The sequence below is a fragment of the Pogoniulus pusillus genome, chromosome 30, assembly GCF_015220805.1.
Source record: "Pogoniulus pusillus isolate bPogPus1 chromosome 30, bPogPus1.pri, whole genome shotgun sequence".
Lineage (NCBI taxonomy): Eukaryota > Metazoa > Chordata > Aves > Piciformes > Lybiidae > Pogoniulus > Pogoniulus pusillus.
In genome coordinates this window covers 5,910,512-5,929,924 of record NC_087293.1, presented here as the reverse complement: position 1 = coordinate 5,929,924, position 19,413 = coordinate 5,910,512, and the positions used below count along the sequence as shown (strand labels likewise).

General features: G+C 51.1%; 1 protein-coding gene across 2 annotated transcripts in view; it reads left to right on the top strand.

Annotated features, from left to right (window-relative positions):
* Positions 1 to 19,413, top strand: part of MMP17 (matrix metallopeptidase 17) — a 74,031-nt gene that overhangs the window by 47,231 nt on the left and 7,387 nt on the right. For both annotated transcript variants that reach the window (XM_064168391.1, XM_064168392.1), the window contains exons 4-7: positions 9,541 to 9,824; positions 13,382 to 13,558; positions 13,728 to 13,827; positions 16,670 to 16,752. In XM_064168391.1, the coding sequence (XP_064024461.1) occupies positions 9,541 to 9,824; positions 13,382 to 13,558; positions 13,728 to 13,827; positions 16,670 to 16,752 (644 nt within the window). The remainder of the gene's footprint in view (positions 1 to 9,540; positions 9,825 to 13,381; positions 13,559 to 13,727; positions 13,828 to 16,669; positions 16,753 to 19,413) is intronic.

Sequence of the window (19,413 nt, the reverse complement as noted above, 5' to 3'; positions counted from 1 at the left end):
ATGAGGAGGAAGTTGTTGAGCATGAGAGTGGTGAGAGCCTGGAATGGGTTGCCCAGGGAGGTGGCTGAGGCCTCATGACTGGAGGTATCACACAGTATCACAGTATCACCAAGGTTGGAAGAGACCTCACAGATCATCAAGTCCAACCCTTTACCACAGAGCTCAAGGCTAGACCATGGCACCAAGTGCCATGTCCAACCTTGCCTTGAACAGCTCCAGGGACGGCGACTCCACCACCTCCCCGGGCAGCCCATTCCAGTGTCCAATGACTCTCTCAGGGAAGAACTTTCTCCTCACCTCCAGCCTAAATCTCCCCTGGCACAGCCTGAGGCTGCTGGCTGAGGCTGTTGGCAGCCTACCCTGGGGTAGGGTGTCCCTGCCCATGGCAGGGGGGTTGGAACTGGCTGATCCTTGTGGTCCCTTCCAACCCTGACTGATTCTATGATTCCATGAATTCATCCTCCCCTACTGACTTCCCACAGTGAAAGGCTGATCCCAGACCCGGGGTGAGTTTCAGGGTATTGTGCTCCCAGAACCCCGCAGACCATTGATTTAAACTCTTCTTCCTATGCTCCCAGCCTTGACTTCTTGAACCCACTCAGTCTCCAGCTGGGAATGGTGCAGATCTTGGGGACTGTCTGGGAGCTTTTTGCTGTGTTGCTGTGGTTATTGCAACATTTCCCTTGAGTTCACTGGGACTTAATTCAGGTAGCTGCCACAGAGTCGGCTCAGCACAGAAGGGGCTTCTTGCCTTGCCCCAGCTGAGCCCAAGGACTGGAAATGTTTTCTGAAGTAGTGGAGTCACTTTTTTCCTCCTAGTCCTTGCCACAGGGGATTACTTTTCCCTTGACATCAGAGAGTGACACATATGAGTCACCCTGAACCTCTGACACATAGAAAGAAGTTCAGGTCCGGCTTCCAGAGACCTTTCAGTTTGCAGATTAGGGTTGGCAGACAAGCTCATCCCTGTCCCACCAAGGCTTGTGCATCTGGGGATTCATTTTTCCTCCCTTAAAGACCATGTCCTGCAGTGATTTTCCCTCCAAGAAAGGCAAGCACCATGAGGTACTTGTGCTCTCCTGAAAGCACAAGTGGATGCTATGGAGAGGTCTCATTAGCAATGAGCTTTTCTTTGATGCTGACACAGTCCCTAGAGCAAGTCCACCTCCCGCTGCAGTAACTGATCTCAGCTTGGCTCCTCTGTTGAAACATGCTGAAACTGTGACATGGCCTTGCCAGAGATTTGGTCTGTGTCCCAGCACATCCCTCTGACACCTTAGTTTCAGAAGAGATAAATATAATTCAGCTTCAGCAAGAAACAATTTTGGCTCCTGGATGGCTTCTTGCAGTCACAGGACGTAAGGGGTTGGAAGGGACCTCCATAGATCATTGAGTCCAACCTCCCTGCCAGAGCAAGGCCATAGAATCTAGCACAGGTCGCACAGGGATGCATCCAAACAGGGCTTGAAAGCCTCCTGAGGAGCCTCCACAATCTCTCTGAGGAGCCTTTGAAGTGACCCGCATTGTAAAAGCGCAGCCTGCCCCCATGTCAACCAGCCCTGGCTTGATGGATAAAAGAAGCAAACTTGGCATTGGAGAGACAGAAATTCCCTTTGGATGGAACAATCAAACCTGCCTGATGCCCTGTGAGCTGCCAGAGCCAGTGCAGTGGGCATGACTTGTGCCCAGCTCCTCTGAGCAAAGCTGGGCTAGGCAAACCCAAGCTATGTCCCAGAGTGAGACAATGAGTTTGAGCTCAGCTCTGAAGGTACGTCCATGACTCTGGACATGCTGGCACAATGCTCACAGTCCAGGAGGGAGCAAAGCATGGAGAGGAAATGGGGTCAGGCTATTCTGATGAACACAGCTCTGAGACACCCTCTGGAAGCTGTGATGCTGCAGCAAAGATTGCCATAAAAAGGAGTATAGGTCTGAGATGATTTTATATGTTTGACATCAAAAAATCCATTTCCTGACAAACTCATTTCTGCTTTTTATTCTTTCATCCTTTCCAAGATCTTGGCTTTTGTTCAAGGAAAAGCTGTGTTTTATTACTGGAGGTTGTACAAGCCAAGAGAAGGCTACAGGATTAGAGCAACTCAAAGTATTTACATCCAGTGCTTGAGATTAAAATAGCCTTTTGGAAACTGCCATGAAATTCTGCCAATGGGGACATAAAGTTTTACACACTTACCTTTCACTCATTGATTGAGGACTTTAAAAAAGGAAACAAACCCAAATTTTAGTGTGCTATGCACTTAAAAATTGAAGAAAAACCTCAAGGGTTGTGAGGCTGGAATAAATGGTTAGGTGGAGCTGTAGGAAGGGATGATGTTAGGAGAGGCACCAACACCGATAGAGAAGGCAGTGTGTGGCAAACAGAATTGTATAGGCTTGCAGGTTGCTCAGGTTTTCTCTTTTTACCCTGGAGTACAGCCAGCCTGCTCGAGTCAAAACAGGGCAGGCTGCATCCTGCACACCCTAAGGTAGGGCATCAAAACAGAATCACAGAGTTTCTTAGACTGGAAGAGACCTTCAAGCTCATCAAGTCCAATCGTTAATCTCACACTGACAAGTCCTTGACTAAACCAAACCCCTCAGCACATAGAATCATAGAATCAACCAGGTTGGAAGAGACCTCCAAGATCATCCAGTACAACCTATCCCCCAGCCCTAGCCAGTCAACTAGACCATGGCACCAAGTGCCTCATCCAGGCTTTGCTTGAACACCTCCAGGGACAGTGCCTCCACCACGTCTAATCACTATGGTTGGAAAGGACCACCAGGATCATCCAGTCCAACCTCCATCCCAGCATCCTTCATCATCAGACCATAGCCTCAAGTGCCACATCCACTCTCCTTTTAAACACCTGCAGGGATGGTGACTCCACCACCTCCCTGGGCAGCCTGTGCCAGTGCCTGACCACCTGCTCAGGAAAGAACTTCCTCCCAACAGCCAACCTAAACCTCCCCGACACAACTTGAGGCCATTTCCTCTTGTGTTATCATTAGTCACTGGGGAGAAGAGACCAGCTCCAGCCTCACTACAACCTCCTTTTAGGTAGTTGTAGAGGGCAATAAGGTCCCAGTACAGGCTCAGACACAGAGAGACTTCTGCGCCTCCTCTCCCCGGGAAGTTTCCAGGATATTTCAGGATATAAATCTTCTTTCCGTGGGATTTATTAGTACTGTTTTCATTTTGCCCTGCATATTCCATAGATAGCAGGGCAGGCTTTGCCGCTGAGGTGGCAGCGGGATGGCTTCGGGATGCAGCCGGAGCTGCATGCTGTGGATGCCCTCTGCTGGCGCCAGCGCTGGGAGCCTCCTGCCGCGAGTTCCTCCACGTTTGCAGCCTAGGTTTTATTTTGCTAATTTGGCTTCATTGCTGCTGGCTATGCCCCGCAGAAGGGGAATTCACAACTGGCAGCTCTGTCTTTTCCCAGGCACTCACCGTTACCTTGAGTGCAGGCAGCACCGGGGCCGTGCCCCCTCTGCATGCTCTGAACTCCCTGGGGCAGGTGGAAGCCTCTGGGCTCAGCTTCCTAAGTAGCCTTTTTTTTTTCCCCTGTGTGTGTGCTGAAATCTCAGCCCAGCACTGAACTGAGCTGACTTCATCCCTCTTTAGTTAAGGATGAATCCCTTGTGCCCATTCATCGAGGCTACAGTCTTTGAAACTGCAGTGCTCAGGATGTGAGGTGCTGGAATCATAGAATCATGGAATCATAGAATCAGTCAGGTTGGAAGAGACCTCCAAGATCATCCAGTCCAACCTAGCACCCAGTCCTATCCAATCAACTAGACCATGGCACTAAGTGCCTCATCCAGGCTTTTCTTGAAGACCCCCAGGGACGGTGCCTCCACCACTTCCCTGGGCAAACACAGGGAGCTGGAGCAAACACAGACGGCAGGGGAGTGGTGATGTCTGCAATTTGCTCCCCACCACCACCCACTCACCCTGAGCCTGCCCGTGGCAGTGGCACTGCCTGAGCTGTGGATTTACCAAAGCATAGAAGGGCAACTGCCAGGCTGGTAGCATAGGGCAACAGTGTGCAGCAGGGGTAACTCCCAGTATCACCCTCCCACCCCCACCACGGACCCAGATCTCTCATTTTCCTCCTCTAATTGGTGACATCTCACCGTGGGCACCACCCAGCTCAACTGGCCACAGCCGTCTGTGCCCCTCATTGCCTGGAGGGGATGGTTGCCCCAGGGTGGCAGGACTGTGCCCTCAGGTGTAAAGCTGCTTCAGGGCTGTCATAACATGCCCATTGCAGGCAGCCAGCTGGGGACCCTTGTAGGAAAGCCCCAAGCAGCTGGAGCAGAGCACAGGCAGCTGCCACATTGGCATCCATGGCCACAGCGGGTGGCACTGGTGGGGGGCTTGATGGCTGGGGTGGGCAGCAAAGCAGTGACTCCAGGAGCAGCTGCTCTTCTCAGAGCCTGAGAAATGGCTGTGAAGTGTGCCTTCACCCATCTCTTCTCCCTAGGATTGCTTGTTGCTGTGCTGGCACTGACTGCAGAAAGCTGCTGGTGCCATTTCCATGTTAAAGGGCAGGGGAAGGATTAGACCCCCAAAGTCCTTGGTCATTTGTACAGTGTTGGGAGAGATGCAATGGAGGGTGCCCACAGCCCCACTGCTTTCTTCTTGTGGCATTGGGATGTTGGGCAATGTTGAGGTAGCACTGAATTAGGGCCTCTGTGCCAGAGCTTGTGCCTGTGGGTGGCTGCAGGCTGGGAAAGTGCCTTGGTCACAGCAGCAACCTTCCACCCTTTCAACTGCCCCCTTTCCCCTCTCCCCCACCTAGAAAATTCAATTTGAGTTTATCAGGCAATCCTTGCCCTGCTGTGCTTGGTAGCAGCAGCATTTGTTTTATTTCTCTGTGGTTTCAGGGCCACTGAAGGGGAAGGAGTGCTTTCATGACCTGATTGATTTTTCATACATCACTGATACTCTTCCACTTTTGTCTCTGGAAGGACAAAAACCAGAAAGGAACTTAGAAATCAAAAGAACCATTGGTGTGGGTGGCCCTCGATAACAAACAGAGGTAGATCACCCCCCTCTGGCCTCTGCTTATTAACCAGATTGGACCCATAAATTCCTCAGGATGGGGCAAGTGAAGGAGGGGGACCTAGGTAACATGTGAAGGACTGGCAGCAGCCAGGTGAAAGTCAGCTTTCACTTGCCTGTGTGGCACTGCTGCTGCCCAGGTGAGCTCCAAAAGCACAGCAGAGGTGTTCTCCTCAGCATCTAGTTGTGCCACCTACAACCAGGTTACTGCTTGGCAATCACTTCAGCTAGTGTGGCTGGTGTTGTCTTGTGCAGCAGGGACAGGTCCTCTTTGGGGTGTTCAGCATCTGGGTGGCTTTGCAGAGGCATGTGGCTGACCCCACAGCTCTGGGTAGTGCGGGTAGGATGGCTGGAGTGGGGCTGAGCAGCTCTGTCCTCATCTCCTTCCCGGTGGCCTGGCAGGGAGCATCTGGAGGACAGAGCTTTCCCTCCAATTAGTCACATCAGAGTTTTGCCTGAGCTGAGAGCGCTGTGAGGGGAGTCTCAGGAGGGATTAACATCCAAGAGAACAAGAGCTGCTCTCCACTGGGTGCCCAACCACCGTTCACTACAAATAATAACAGTGATAATCAAGGTAGGAGGAAGCTTACTTAATCCTGTCTGCATCTACATGACTTTAGAAACGTGCCTCCTTTTCAGTGGGACTCAGTAGTGCAATGCTGATGAACATCCTATCAGCATAACAGTCTTCTCCTAATCTCATTGAAAACAATTAGCAGAGCTCTGGCAATCAAGTCAGATGCTGAATTGAAAAACCCTGATGGGATTCTCTTGAAAAATAACCCTGGTGATGAATAAAGGATTGGGGGACTTTTCACTTACACCTGCAGCATGTTAATACAATGTGGGCTGGCTCAGAGGTGCAGGACCTTTTCTGAGACAGAAAATAAGTATGGATGCTCTTTCTGTCTTAATCCAAAGTTTCTAGAGGCAGGGGTTGGCATGAATGTTAATAGTGTTTGTCTTTTTAGACAGTGCTTTTCACCCCTTGTCCTCTTACAGGGGAGATCAGTTTTATTGTCCTCGCTCTACAGCTAGAAAGGGAGGAAAAGAAAAGGAAAGCAGCTCATGGGGGCTTGAGGAGGGAAGAGTTGACAATGGCCCCAGATCTGAGTCCATGCCCTAGGCACCAAAAGAACCCAGGCTGTAATCCTGGACTAAACATGATGTGTTTTACACACATAATGGTCTGCTCAGTAAAGATTAAAGCAGCAAAGGGTTTACCTACATCCTGAGGAGTGTTGTGGAAGATGAAGATACCAACTTAAAGAGTATCTGGAAACCAGGTGGCCTTTTTTGGTACTGTTGAAGTTTGCATTCAGCCACAGCCTCTTCTTTTAGGAATCACCTGAAATTGTCTTTTCTGAAGCCTTGCTTGTACTGTCTTCTTTACCAGTGGGGAGGGAGGTGTTGAAGTCCCACAACTGTCTGTTGCTACACAGATGCTAACTTGTTTAGTAGTTAAGGGCTTTCTACTCCTAGAATAGCTTATAGACAGCAAAAGCATATATATGAGTGACATTTGCTCATCTGGCTGGCATGTTTTATGAGATGCACTCAGGATAGGGTTGCCAGGCTCTTCTGCTTGTTCTCACAAGCCCTTTTTTGTTTTGCCCTGGATTTAACCTTCACTAGTTTTGCCCAAGTCAGGAGGTGGTACCTACCTCGGGCAGCGTGTCTCTGAGGGCATGGGATTTACACAGACTGTTAAAGCAGGAGCATCCAAACTCAGTCAGCAGGTCATTCTTACTCCTTTTCTCTGAGCTGTGAAGGGCTTGAGTGACCTGAGATCCTCTTCTGACACCTGTGGTTAACATCTGGAGGTTTAGCTGGGTCATTACTTCACAGTGGTGCCGGGGAGTGGTGTAACACTGAGCAATGCTCTCCCAGCTGTATTTCTCAGGAGGGTAACTGAGGTGATCATAATTGTTGCTTCAGCCTTTAAAAACCTGTCAAGCCATGAATATTTCATGGTGAACACTTTGGTTGGTGTGCTGGTACACAAGAAATAAAATGCCCATTATTACCAGGGTAGAGCTGGCCAGAAATTTTCCAGCAGAATTGGTTTCTGTCAATGATTACTCAGTCAACAGGATGTGTTCCTGGAGAGCAGTGTTTGGTTTTGTCACAACTGTCAACAAAAGATTATCTAAACACACTCTTTTAGAAGCCAAGGTGCCTTGTTGCATCTTTGTCTTTTCACCTCCTCTATTAAATCAACAACAGGAGGGATTCTTTTTCAAGGTTTATAGATGGAAACATTGGATTTTTGTTTCCTTTTTCTTTCTTTTTCTCCTTCCATTTGAGCTCCAGAGGGAGGTTTGGATCATGCAGCTGCAAAGCAAATGCCAGCATATGGCTTGTTCCACCTGGCTTCTCTTGCAGGGCAGAGCTGGGGGCCAAGGGATGCAGTGCTGATACAGCTGGGACAGCCTTGGGATGGGTGCAGTGGTGTCCTTAGCCCCTGCTTATCAAATCAATGCTGACACAGCTGGAACAGCCTTGGGATGGGTGCAGTGGTGTCTCAGCCCCTGCTCACCAAATCAATGCTGGTACAGCTGGAACAGCCTTGGGATGGGTGCAGTGGTGTCTCAGCCCTTGCTCACCAAATCAATGCTGGTACAGCTGGAACAGCCTTGGGATGGGTGCAGTGGTGTCTCAGCCCCTGCTCACCAAATCAATGCTGGTACAGCTGGAACAGCCTTGGGATGGGTGCAGTGGTGTCTCAGCCCTTGCTCACCAAATCAATGCTGGTACAGCTGGAACAGCCTTGGGATGGGTGCAGTGGTGTCCTCAGCCCCTGCTTATCAAATCAATGCTGACACAGCTGGAACAGCCTTGGGATGGGTACAGTGGTGTCCTCAGCCCCTGCTTATCAAATCAATGCTGACACAGATGGAACAGCCTTGGGATGGGTGCAGTGGTGTCCTCGGCCCCTGCTTATCAAATCAATGCTGACACAGCTGGAACAGCCTTGGGATGGGTACAGTGGTGTCCTCAGCCCCTGCTTATCAAATCAATGCTGACACAGATGGAACAGCCTTGGGATGGGTGCAGTGGTGTCCTCAGCCCCTGCTTATCAAATCAATGCTGATACAGCTGGAACAGCCTTGGGATGGGTGCAGTGGTGTCCTCAGCCCCTGCTCACCAAATCAATGCTGATACAGCTGGAACAGCCTTGGGATGGGTGCAGTGGTGTCCTCAGCCCCTGCTCACCAAATCAATGCTGATACAGCTGGAACAGCCTTGGGATGGGTGCAGTGGTGTCCTCAGCCCCTGCTCATCCAATCAATGCTGGTACAGCTGGAACAGCCTTGGGATGGGTACAGTGGTGTCCTCAGCCCCTGCTCATCACATCAGTGCTTTCTTTCTGTGGAGAAGCAAGGCAAGAGCTTCTCAACTGCAGTGCTCCATCAGATAGCCTGTCTCCTGCAAGCAGTAGGCTGGAGGTACTTGGAATGTGATTTACATAAAATGCATCCTTTCCTCTTCCTCTTTATGGATGGTAGGCTCAGAGGCTGCTGGCAGTGTACTGGTTTCAGAGTATAATTTATAGCTCCAGCAGACAGACTGGGAAATAGATGGAGGCAGCAAATCCATACTGGATGTCTCTATGCACACAGTAAGAGTTATTGTCCTGCTGTTTGTTGCAGGGAAACTGATGGGTCTGTGTGTGTGGTGGAAAGACTTCAGAAGTCAATAACCTTTGCATATTTGGGTTGCTTTTGGAACCAGTAAGTGGTGAGAAAATAATTGTCAGTCTGGAAGGAAGTGTAGGGGAAAAAAAAAGGCAGTAAGGTCTAGAAAGAGACTCACAGTGTGGGCATTTCCAGGGCTGGGCAAGGGTCATGGTCACAGGCATTAGCAGCAGGTTGTGCTGGAAGTGTGGCCCTAAGGCTGACTGCCATCTGGAATGTTTTGAAGCTGAGGGAGAGTAGGTTTTGACTGGATCTTAGGCAGAAGTTCTTCAGTATAGGGTGGTGAGACTCTGGAATAGGCTGCCCAGAGCGGTTGTGGATGTCTCCTCCCTGAGAATGTTCAAGATCAGGTTGGATGAGGCATTGAGCAACCAAGTCTAGTTGAAAGATGTCCCTGCCCACGGTGGGTGGGTTGAAGTAAATGATCTGTGTGGTCACATCCAACCCAGGCCATTCTGTGAGAGGCATCAGGATTCAGTCTCTGACTGTGTTTCAAGCATGTGGGACCTTTCACACTGGTGGGCAGAGTGGCTTGGAATATCCAGAGAACCTAATCTCAGTCTCTGCAATCCTTACAGCTCTGGAACTGATGTGATCCAGAGACCTAAAGACACATCTCTAAGGACTGGCAGGGCCCTTCGGAGGCACGCTAACAGCTCTGGAGACCTCAGCGAGGCTCTGCGATGCACCAGGCAGCTGCAGAGCCCTTCCTGGTGGTCCTCAGAGGTCTTTCTTGCTGCTGACCTCTCCTGTTTTTTGACCTCTTTCTTTCAGAGTTCGAACCTTCCCCAAGGAGTCCCAGCTGGGCCACGACACGGTGCGAGCCCTGATGTACTACGCCCTGAAGGTCTGGAGTGACATTACCCCACTGAATTTCCATGAAGTAGCAGGCAACAATGCAGACATCCAGATAGACTTCTCCAAGGCAGATCACAACGATGGCTATCCCTTTGATGGGCCTGGTGGCACAGTGGCACACGCTTTCTTCCCTGGGGACCATTACACAGCAGGGGACACTCATTTCGATGATGATGAGTATTGGACTTTCCGATCATCAGGTAGGTCTGGGTGGGAGAGCTGCTGCCATGTCCAAGGGTTCTCAGATTCTCTCTTCTGCCCTGATAGTTAGAGTGATAGAGCCTCTGCTACACCTTCACCCTAGGGTGGGGGATCCCAGCACCTTCAAATTACGCCAGGGGAGATATAGGCTAGAGGTTGGGAGGAAGTTCTTGACAGAGAGAGTGATTTGCCATTGGAATGGGCTGCCCAGGGAGGTGGTGGAGTCACCATCCCTGGAGGTGCTCAAGATAAGATTGGATGAGGCACTTAGTGCCATGGTCTAGTTGATTGGATAGGGCTGGATGCTAGGTTGGACTGGATGATGTTGGAGGTCTCTTCCAACCTGGTTGATTGTATGATTCTTCTGGTTCCCCCCTTAGTCTTGCTAACAAAGTGGCAACAACCACCTCTGAGGGCCTTCTATGCTCCTGGAAGCCTCAATGGCATCTCTGTTTCCTCCCACGGTGTTTACAGTTGCAGAGCTGCTCCCCATTGCCCTTCCTCAGTCTCCATCTCTTCTTGGATCTGGAGTCACAGGCTGGACGTGCCCCTGTTGAAGCCCTTGGATGAGGACTGTTGCAGCTCTCAGATGAGGACTGCCTTCTCTGACTCTAGCATCTTTTGGGTGGCTTCACTGCCATGTATCTCAGTTCCCTAGTTTTAAAGAGTATTTATAAGCTGCCCTGCCTGGAAAGGGGCTCTGTGGTCAGCAAGGAAGAAGTCCTCTCTGAACACTAGGTTGTCCCTGTCACCTCATGTCCATTACCTGACACCAGGATGGTTGCAGATGGTTTCATAGTGTTTTTTCTCTCATTTCCTCTCTCTTGGCTAAAGCAGAGTTTTAATCAGCAAAAGGACTCACAGAAGCAAGTGTTCCTCAGCTGCTCCAGCTGCCTGTGGGGATCAGGTTCCCAGCCATCCTTCCAGGCCTGTTTTGACAGAGTATCTCCTTTGCAGTCACCAGCTGCTAATTTGCTTGTCATGCCACCTCCTCCACTACCCTCCCAGTGGGCTCCTGCTGCTTCAGCTTAATGATTTCAGTTAGGTCTAATCATCTTATCTGAAACCAGCTAATCCTTTTTTCTTCCCACCCCTCTCTTGCCTGACCACCAGTTGACCTCTGTCCAGCACTGTTGAGTATTCATGGGCAGGGCTACTCATCAGATATGCTGGAGGAGCTTAAGGCTAAAGGTCTGCACAGGCTGATTCTCCAGGATGCAGCCTGCTCCTTGGTTTCTCTTGCTGTGCAACCTCAACTGGTGTGAAGAAAAGCAAGCAGCAGACATACAGGGCAGAGGCAAGCACTGAGCACTGGTAGCTTACCATAGCAGATGAAGTAAGGACTGATGCTTCCTTCTTGTAGTCGGTGTCTGGGAGTGCTTGTTATGAGGCTGACTTGGGCAGGTGGCCCCACAGGGAGGATGCCTTCAAGCACCAAGGGATGAAGGGGTGAGCCTGATGGTGAGAAATCTGCCCTCTGCTGTGAAGGTCTTGGAGCTATTGAAGAATCATCTTTTATGTATTTTGTTCTTTCTAGTGATTCAAAAATAACAACTTGGTAGGTGATATAAAAATGTCCCCCAGGTTGTCAGTTTGGCATTAAAATGTCAGGAAGCATATGTTGTCTTCTCCCCTAGAGCTGGGGAAAGCAGCACAGGTTATACACAGCCTGGCTGCTCACAGGTGCTGCAAATAAGAGTCATCAAGGAAAAACAACTCAGCAGAAATAACTCACCCCCTCCACACACCAAGGCCAGTGGGGATTGCTGAGGACTCTGCAGGATCCAAACCCCAAGGCCAGTGGGGATTGCTGAGGACTCTGCAGGATCCAAACCCCAAGGCCAGTGGGGATTGCTAAGGACTCTGCAGGATCCAAACCCCAAGGCCAGTGGGGATTGCTGAGGACTCTGCAGGATCCAAACCCCAAGGCCAGTGGGGATTGCTGAGGACTCTGCAGGATCCACACCCCAAGGCTAGTGGGGATTGCTAAGGGCTCTGCAGGATCCAAACCCCAAGGCCAGTAGGGATTGCTAAGGGCTCTGCAGGATCCAAACCCCAAGGCCAGTAGGGATTGCTAAGGGCTCTGCAGGATCCAAACCCCAAGGCCAGTGGGGATTGCTAAGGGCTCTGCAGGATCCAAACCCCAAGACCAGTAAGCATTGGTAAGGACTCTGCAGGATCAGGCATGGCTGCTGCTGTGCAACATCTCCTTCAGCAGCAAGCACAGCTGAGGGAACATGAGACCCCCTGAGCTCTGTGGAGACCTTTCTGGCCTCGCTGCCTCTCCCTTGCAACACTTGCAGTCGTGATCTTTGTAAGAACCACACTCAAAGTCATTCCCACCCTCTGGTATTGCTCTGCAAGGCGTTGCTGTGCAGTGAGGAGCAGCAGCTGGATGGGTGCTTGGCCCAGCTGGTCTGGAGCTGGATGGGGGGAGTGCATTCAGCAGCATCAGCCCTGTCTGGGCACAGCTCCCCCTGTGCAGTTCCTCCTATGATTTGGCAGTGGTGATGGAGGCTTGGAAGTGAATGCTAACCCCTGCTGAGATCTAACCTGAATGTCTGAGGATCTGGAGAGTGTGGGATGGATCTGTGTGTGAGTGTAATGTGAGGCACTGGGGCCTGGACTGCAAACAAGGAAAGTTGGGGGAAGAGAGTAGAGTTGAGCTAGCCCAGAGTGAGGAATAGAGAGATGTCAATGCTCAATAAAGTCTTCCTGATGCTTGGGGTGTGAGGATCAAAGTGTTTGCCTGATGGAGCAGAGCCCAGAGCTGCAGCCCCACCAGTATAAGACATAGAAGAGGAGAGGCTGGGTGAGCCCTCTGGAGACAAGCTGGATGTGGGCACCTGCCCCTTCTGCCATTTCCTGTCAGGACAGCAGTTAGGTGAGCAGGGCTGGTGAGCAGGTGAAGAGCTCTGTGGTTGTGTGTAGGAGTGGAAGGAGTTTGCAGTGGCTTTGGCCAGGGCAGGCATTGCTCAGGCAGGGAAAGCCCAGCAAAGCACCGTAGGCAGGAGGGCACTGCCAGGCACTCACCAGTTCCTTGGCACATGGCTCTGCTCATTATCTCAGGTTTTGAGAGCTTCTGGCTGATGGCTGCAGAAATTTGGTGTTCTGGGCATCACAAAGCCTGTGTTGGCAGCTGCTGCAGGGTAGACATGAGATATGGGAGATGACTGCTCTGGCCCAGCTCCTGCAGCACCAGTTAGCAATGATGACAGATGGGTGTGCCAGGGTCACTGTTTCAATCGTTTGCCCATCTCTTTCTCAGGTGCCAGTGATCTGGAAACAAGAGGAGTAATCCCCAGGCTTATGTGTGGCTGAGGACTTGTTCTGTGGGCAGCTATCTGGCTTGCTTTCCATTTTCATTTGATATCCTTCATTCTCCTTTTTCCCACTGGAGAAAAACCTCTATTTCAAACCTCCCCTCTCCCAAAGCTTTGCTTTCCAGTTTGCTCAACATCTAGCTATACTCTCTTACAGCCCTCACAGCCCACCCAAGCCCCCAGAATACAGTCAGCTTGTAGTGACTTCCATTCACTGTTGTCTATATTTCCAGATGCCCATGGGATGGACCTGTTTGCAGTTGCTGTCCACGAGTTTGGCCATGCCATTGGCTTGACCCATATCTCTGCTATAGAGTCTATCATGAGACCCTACTACCAAGGTCCAGTGGGGGATCCTCTGAAGTATGACCTACCTTACGAGGACAAAGTCAGAATCTGGCAGCTCTATGGTAAGTTTGTGTCCCTCCCAAGAGCTGCTGTTCTCTGGGGTGAGTGGAGCTGGCGAGGAGGACTCCTGCTCACAGGACTAGATGACCTTTAAAGGTCCCTTCCAACCCAACCCATTCTGTGATTCTGTGCTGGTGTACCCCTCTAATGCTTCTTTATCTTTCCACACAGGAGTCAGGGAATCTGTGTCCCCCACAGCCAAGCCTGAAGTAAGCAAAACTGAAGACCATCCTATCCTGCCAGAGCTGCCAGAGAACCGCTCCACTGTCCCGTAAGTCAAGTTTGTTTCTTTTCAGCTGTCACTGATGTCCCTGCAAAGGTCATCTAGCAGCAAAGCTTCACTCAAGCATCAGCATCTTGCCAGCTCACTCTGACATCAGTATTTCCCTCTGGACCTCTTGTCTTCTGCAAAACACACAGAAATGCCCCTTCTTCCTGCTGTCTCCTGATCCTCTCCTGCATACACTGGTGCTTTTTTCAAGCAGCCTGTGTGGAGACCAGCCAGCCAGCCTGCAACTGAAGTGCTTAAGAGCAGGAGCAAGTGATAGGTGCTATCTATCCCTCTGCTTATTTTTATCATTCAAGGCATACCCAGCGATTCTGTCTCATCTTGGAACACTTTGCATTTCCCAATGACTCAAAATTTTGCTTGTGTTAATGGAAATTTGTCCCCATCACCCTTAAGTGAACTCATCCTTGCTGAAATGTTAATCAGCCTTCCCCTGCAGCATCCTGGTTTCTGCAAGCACAACTTACCTCAATCTTTCCACGGTGAGCAACTCCTTAATGTACCTGTGGGGGGGAATATTGGAACAAGTGGACCGATAGCCTGACTCCAACACAGGTTTGAACTGGCAAAGGACCACTTATGCTGAGTGTCATCAAGCAACCAGCATGGCCTCATTAAGGGAGGCTCTGGATCTAGCTCGTTAATAAACGTTGGAGTTGCCAAATTGTTCCACCAGCAGGGCAGTAGGATATTAAAAGAGGAAGGGACACTGAGCACAAAGTCAGGAGATCATGGTCACACATCTTTGCAGCAGCCTTAGCTGAGAACAGTGGGGATGGAGCAGGACACCTTCACCTCCTGATCTGAGCTCATCTGGGGTTTGACCTCGAGGTGCTCACATCTCTGTGCCTCAATGTCTGCCCTGCAAAAAGGGGATAACAGCACTGAAGCATGAAGAGATAGATAATTCTTACAGCAATGGGACCAAGAAGAATATAATCTTGAAAAATAGCCCTGTGCTGCAGGTACCTTTCTTGCCTCGGCACCTCCTTCACCCCACTTTGCCCTGCTTGGTGTGATGCCACCAGAGGTGCTGGTGGAGGTGTCCCAGCTGCCAGGGGTTGCAGAAAGGTTCTAAAGGACCCTTTTCCTGGAACATGCTGAATGCTGTTAGTTATCTTTCTTCCCATGGAGCTTGTCCACAAGACTGTATGGATATGTTTTGACCTAGAGATGAGAGCATTTCTCCCTGCTGCTGAAGGAGATCATTGCCTTGCATCAGCAGCAGGAGGAGCAGAACACTTGTTTGTGCCAACCTCTCCTTCCTGTCCCATGTATGAATGGGAAAGTGGCTGGGATTCACCTCCTCATTCACCACAACAACCCCAAGCAGCGCTATAGGCTGGGGACTGAGTGGCTGGAGAGCAGCCAGGAGGAAAGGGACCTGGGGGTACTGATAGATAGTAAGCTGAAGATGAGCCAGCAGTGTGCCCAGGTGGCTAAGAGAGCCAATGGCATCCTGGCCTGCATCAGGAACAGTGTGGCCAGTAGGACAAGGGAGGTTATTCTTCCCCTGTACTCAGCACTGGTCAGGCCACACCTTGAGTGCTGTGTCCAGTTCTGGGCTCCTCAATTCAAGAGAGATGTTGAGGTGCTGGAGCATATCCAGAGAAGGGCAACAAAGCTGGTGAGGGGCCTGGAACACAAACCCTATGAGGAGAGGTTGAGGGAGCTGGGGGTGTTTAGCCTGGAGAAGAGGAGCCTCAGGGGTGATCTTATTACTGTCTACAACTACCTGAAGGGAGGCTGTAGCCAGGTGGGGGGTGGCCTCTTCTCCCAGGCAACCAGCAACAGAACAAGGGGACACAGTCTCAAGTTGTGCCGGGGTAGGTCTAGGCTGGATGTTAGGAGGAAGTTCTTCACAGAGAGAGTGATTGGCATTGGAATGGGCTGCCCAGGGAGGTGGTGGAGGCACCATCCCTGGAGGTCTTCAAGAAAAGACTGGCTGAGGCACTTAGTGCCATGGTCTGGTTGACTGGACAGAGCTGGGTGCTAGGTTGGACTGGATGATCTTGGAGGTCTCTTCCAACCTGGTTGATTCTATGATTCTCATCTGCCAGTTTGTGCCTGAAGAAGACTGTGAAGCTGGTGCTATGAGCCCAGCACAACTCTCCTATCAGCTTCCTTGTCACTCACAGCAGCTTTAGTGTGCATGCTTCCAGCATCTTCTCCTTGTCCTTCGTCAAGCAGCCTTTCTCACATGGGCTTTATGGCATCTTTGGTCCTTCATACTCTCTGCCTTTCCACCCACCTTGTTAAAAGCAGCTCAGTATCTCACCTGTGGCTTGCCACTTGGCTTTCGCCAGGTGTCACATGGCATTGTCTCACACATGGCATCATCTCCCCGTGCTTGGTCTCTTCTGCTTTCTGCTTTGCAGCTCTGTCTCTTCTCAGTGGCATTTCAGAGCTCAGCCTGGGAGCAGCAACATCCCTGGCCACTGGAGCGAGATGCTGCTTGGCTCCTATCCACCACGTGTCCTGCTGCCCAGGGCAGCCTGCCGAGCCACAGCCAGCTCTGCCCTCACCAGTTACACTGGCTGGGAGGTGTGGAGCCTGTCCCCACTTGACTCCCAGCGACGGTCTCCAGGGGCCCAGGGAGCACTACAAAGCTGCCTTCAGGCTGAGGGCTGCCCAAGCTCGGCTTGGAATTCCCCGTGCACGTGTCTGGGTTTGAGCATGAGGAATGACAGATGGGTGCAGCCTGTAGTCTTCTTCTGAGGGTTCTGGAGGCAGGGGAGATGTGGTCCATGGGATAGGGGGCACAGGGAGGACCCAGCCCCTCACTGTCCACCTGGGCTGTGCTTACTTGGGCATCTCTCCACAGGCTCAGACGGGATGTGCCCAACAGATGCAACACTCACTTTGATGCAGTGGCCCAGATCAGGGGAGAGGCTTTCTTCTTCAAAGGTAAGTGCTGCTGCCATGGTCTTTGCCTGTGTCACCCTGAGGTGTGACAATGCAATTCTGCAGCAGGAGTGCTGGGCAGGCTGGGGTGGGTGATGAAGATAAGCTGACTCCAGGTTTGGAGGATGCAGGACCTGCAGACCCAGGGAGGTTTCTATCAAGCTGCTGACTCCTCCTAGCTCAAATCAGAAAGCTTGGACCTTTAATCAATCCGCTGAGAATGGATGATAAGGAAATGTTAATGGCAATGTGAATCCTGCCTCCAGTGCAGCAGCAGGCAGCCTAGCTGATGCCTGCCCTGTCACAGTGCAGCAGAAAAGGGGTCCAGATGGCTGGTGGCTGGGGACATGCAGGAGCATTGCTGGGGGAACAGATAGAGATTCCAGAGGATGAGCTGGCTCCAACTTTGGAGAATGCCTAAATGGGAAGTGAGAGGGAAGAGGAGGAGAGGTATCCAAAAGGCTGCACGGTAAACTGACCACTTCTCTCATCCAAAGCCAAAGGGAAGTCAATGAAGCTGAATTACAATTTGTTTCAAACTTATAAAAATGAAAATTTTAAAACCTAACAGATAATTAACCTCTCAGACCTGCAGCCAAGAGCAGTTGGGTGCTGTCAGACAGGTTGAAGGTCTGGCAGATGGTTAGGAAGCAGAGACCAGAGATGCACCTTCAAGCTGCGCTGGTGGCCGCAAACCTTCCTGCTCACTGTATTGCACAGCTGGTGCCAGCAGCCAGCACCTAACACCAGGGCAGATGCAAGTCTGCATGGCATGTCCCAGGGTTCAACACTTCCCCCTGGAGTGCCCAGGGTGGTGACAATCCAGCGTGATCCTTGCTACTGCTCTCCAGCCCATCGCACTGAACTGCCCAAGTGAAGTTGTGATGTTCACAGTCTCCAAGTTGAAATCTAGGTGGAACCAAGGATGAGCAGAGCGACAGCAGCTCTCCACTCCTGCTCTCCAACTTCCCTCCCACACTTCACCTGGTGCTTCTTGCTGTGCATCACTCAGTCATCGTGTGTGCGACCGCAGAGCCACCTGGTTCCGTGCCAGCAAGCTCCTCCTGGCAGCGTGTCCCTGGGGTGCCCAGATGTTGACAAGGGCCCCACTGGTGTCACCTCAGCTCTACAGCATGCACTCTGTGCCTGCCTTTCTCATCTTTCCAAGATGGAAAAATGCCCACTAGGCATCTTCCATTCCTGGCCAACGTTTGGCCACTCCAAAGCCATCTAGCAGTGAAGCAGAAGTGTCTCCTCCCAGGAGCACGAGCAACATTGAGCCATATATAACCCATCACAGTGCCAGCATTGGGTCACAGGCAAGAATGACACAAAGGCTCCAGAGAATTCGATGTTGATTGTGCCCTCATGGCAGGACAATATGGAGGCTGTTTCCCTGCAGTATTTGTTCGGATGCCAGCTCCAAAAAGCCACAATGAAGAAGGGAAAATACAAGGCAAGAACTGGTGACTAGGATAAATGGCTGTCTGTGTCTCAGAGGAGTAAAAAAAGAGATGAAAAGTAAAGATAAATCTGCCTCAGTGTCTATTTTGGGGTATATTTATTGTGGGCCAAAATGCAAATGGAAAGAGCACAGTGTTAGGGGGTGCCAGCTGCATGGCTGCTTCTGGAGCTCCCATCACTGCCACCAAGCAGTCCTGGGCACCAAGGAGCGGAGATGTCACCTCGGGATTTCCATGATCTCTAGCAATGAGCTGACTTCATTGGTGGACATTCTGGTCTGGCTGGCTCCTTAGCCAGAGAGAAGCCTCTCCCAGCACAAAGGCACCTGGACTGGAGCTCCTCAGGGCTCCCAGACTTGTCATATAGGAGGCAGCAGCAGGCTCTTTGGGAACACCACTTGTTTTGAGTTAGATCCCTCGCTACAAGCTCCTCAAGTTTTCAAGCAGCTTTGGCTGGTGTGTGTCTGCATGGTGTGTGCAGCTGTCTCACCAGAGGCAGGCAAAGCACAGCACAGCTGGAGGCCAAATCACCTGGTACTGAAGAAAGAGATTTCCTCAACCCATCAGCCCTAGAAAACGAGTGCTTGGGACAGCAGGACCTCACACTTGGCTTTCAGCCTGCTCAGTTTGCCAGCTGGGCAGGTGGTTTTAAATCAAGCTTTTGAAGCAAATATGAGCTCAGAAGCTTTTTGTGTGGGTGTGATATTTCTGCACACTGATGGCAGCAATTCCCCTGGGGGTTTGGCTTTTGCTGGTGATCATCCCAGCAACCGCTGCAGGCTTGGCTGTGACAAGTCATGAGCATGGGCAGGTGGGGGCCATCACATTACAATTCCTTGCTGCTTCATTACTGAGGGAGCTGGGGTTGTTTAGCCTGGAGAAGAGGAAGCTCAGGGGTGACCTCATTGCTGTCTACAACTACCTAAAGGGAGGTTGTAGCCAGGTGGGGTTGGTCTCTTCTGCCAGGCAACCAGCCACAGAAGAAGGGGACACAGTCTCAAGTTGTGCTGGGGGAGGTCTAGGCTGGATGTTAGGAGGAAGTTGTTGGCAGAGAGAGTGATTGGCATTGGAATGGGCTGCCCAGGGAGGTGTTGGAGACATCATCCCTGGAGGTGTTCAAGCAAAGCCTGGCTGAGGCACTTAGTGCCATGGTCTGGTTGACTGGCTGGGGCTGGGGGATAGGTTGGACTGGATGATCTTG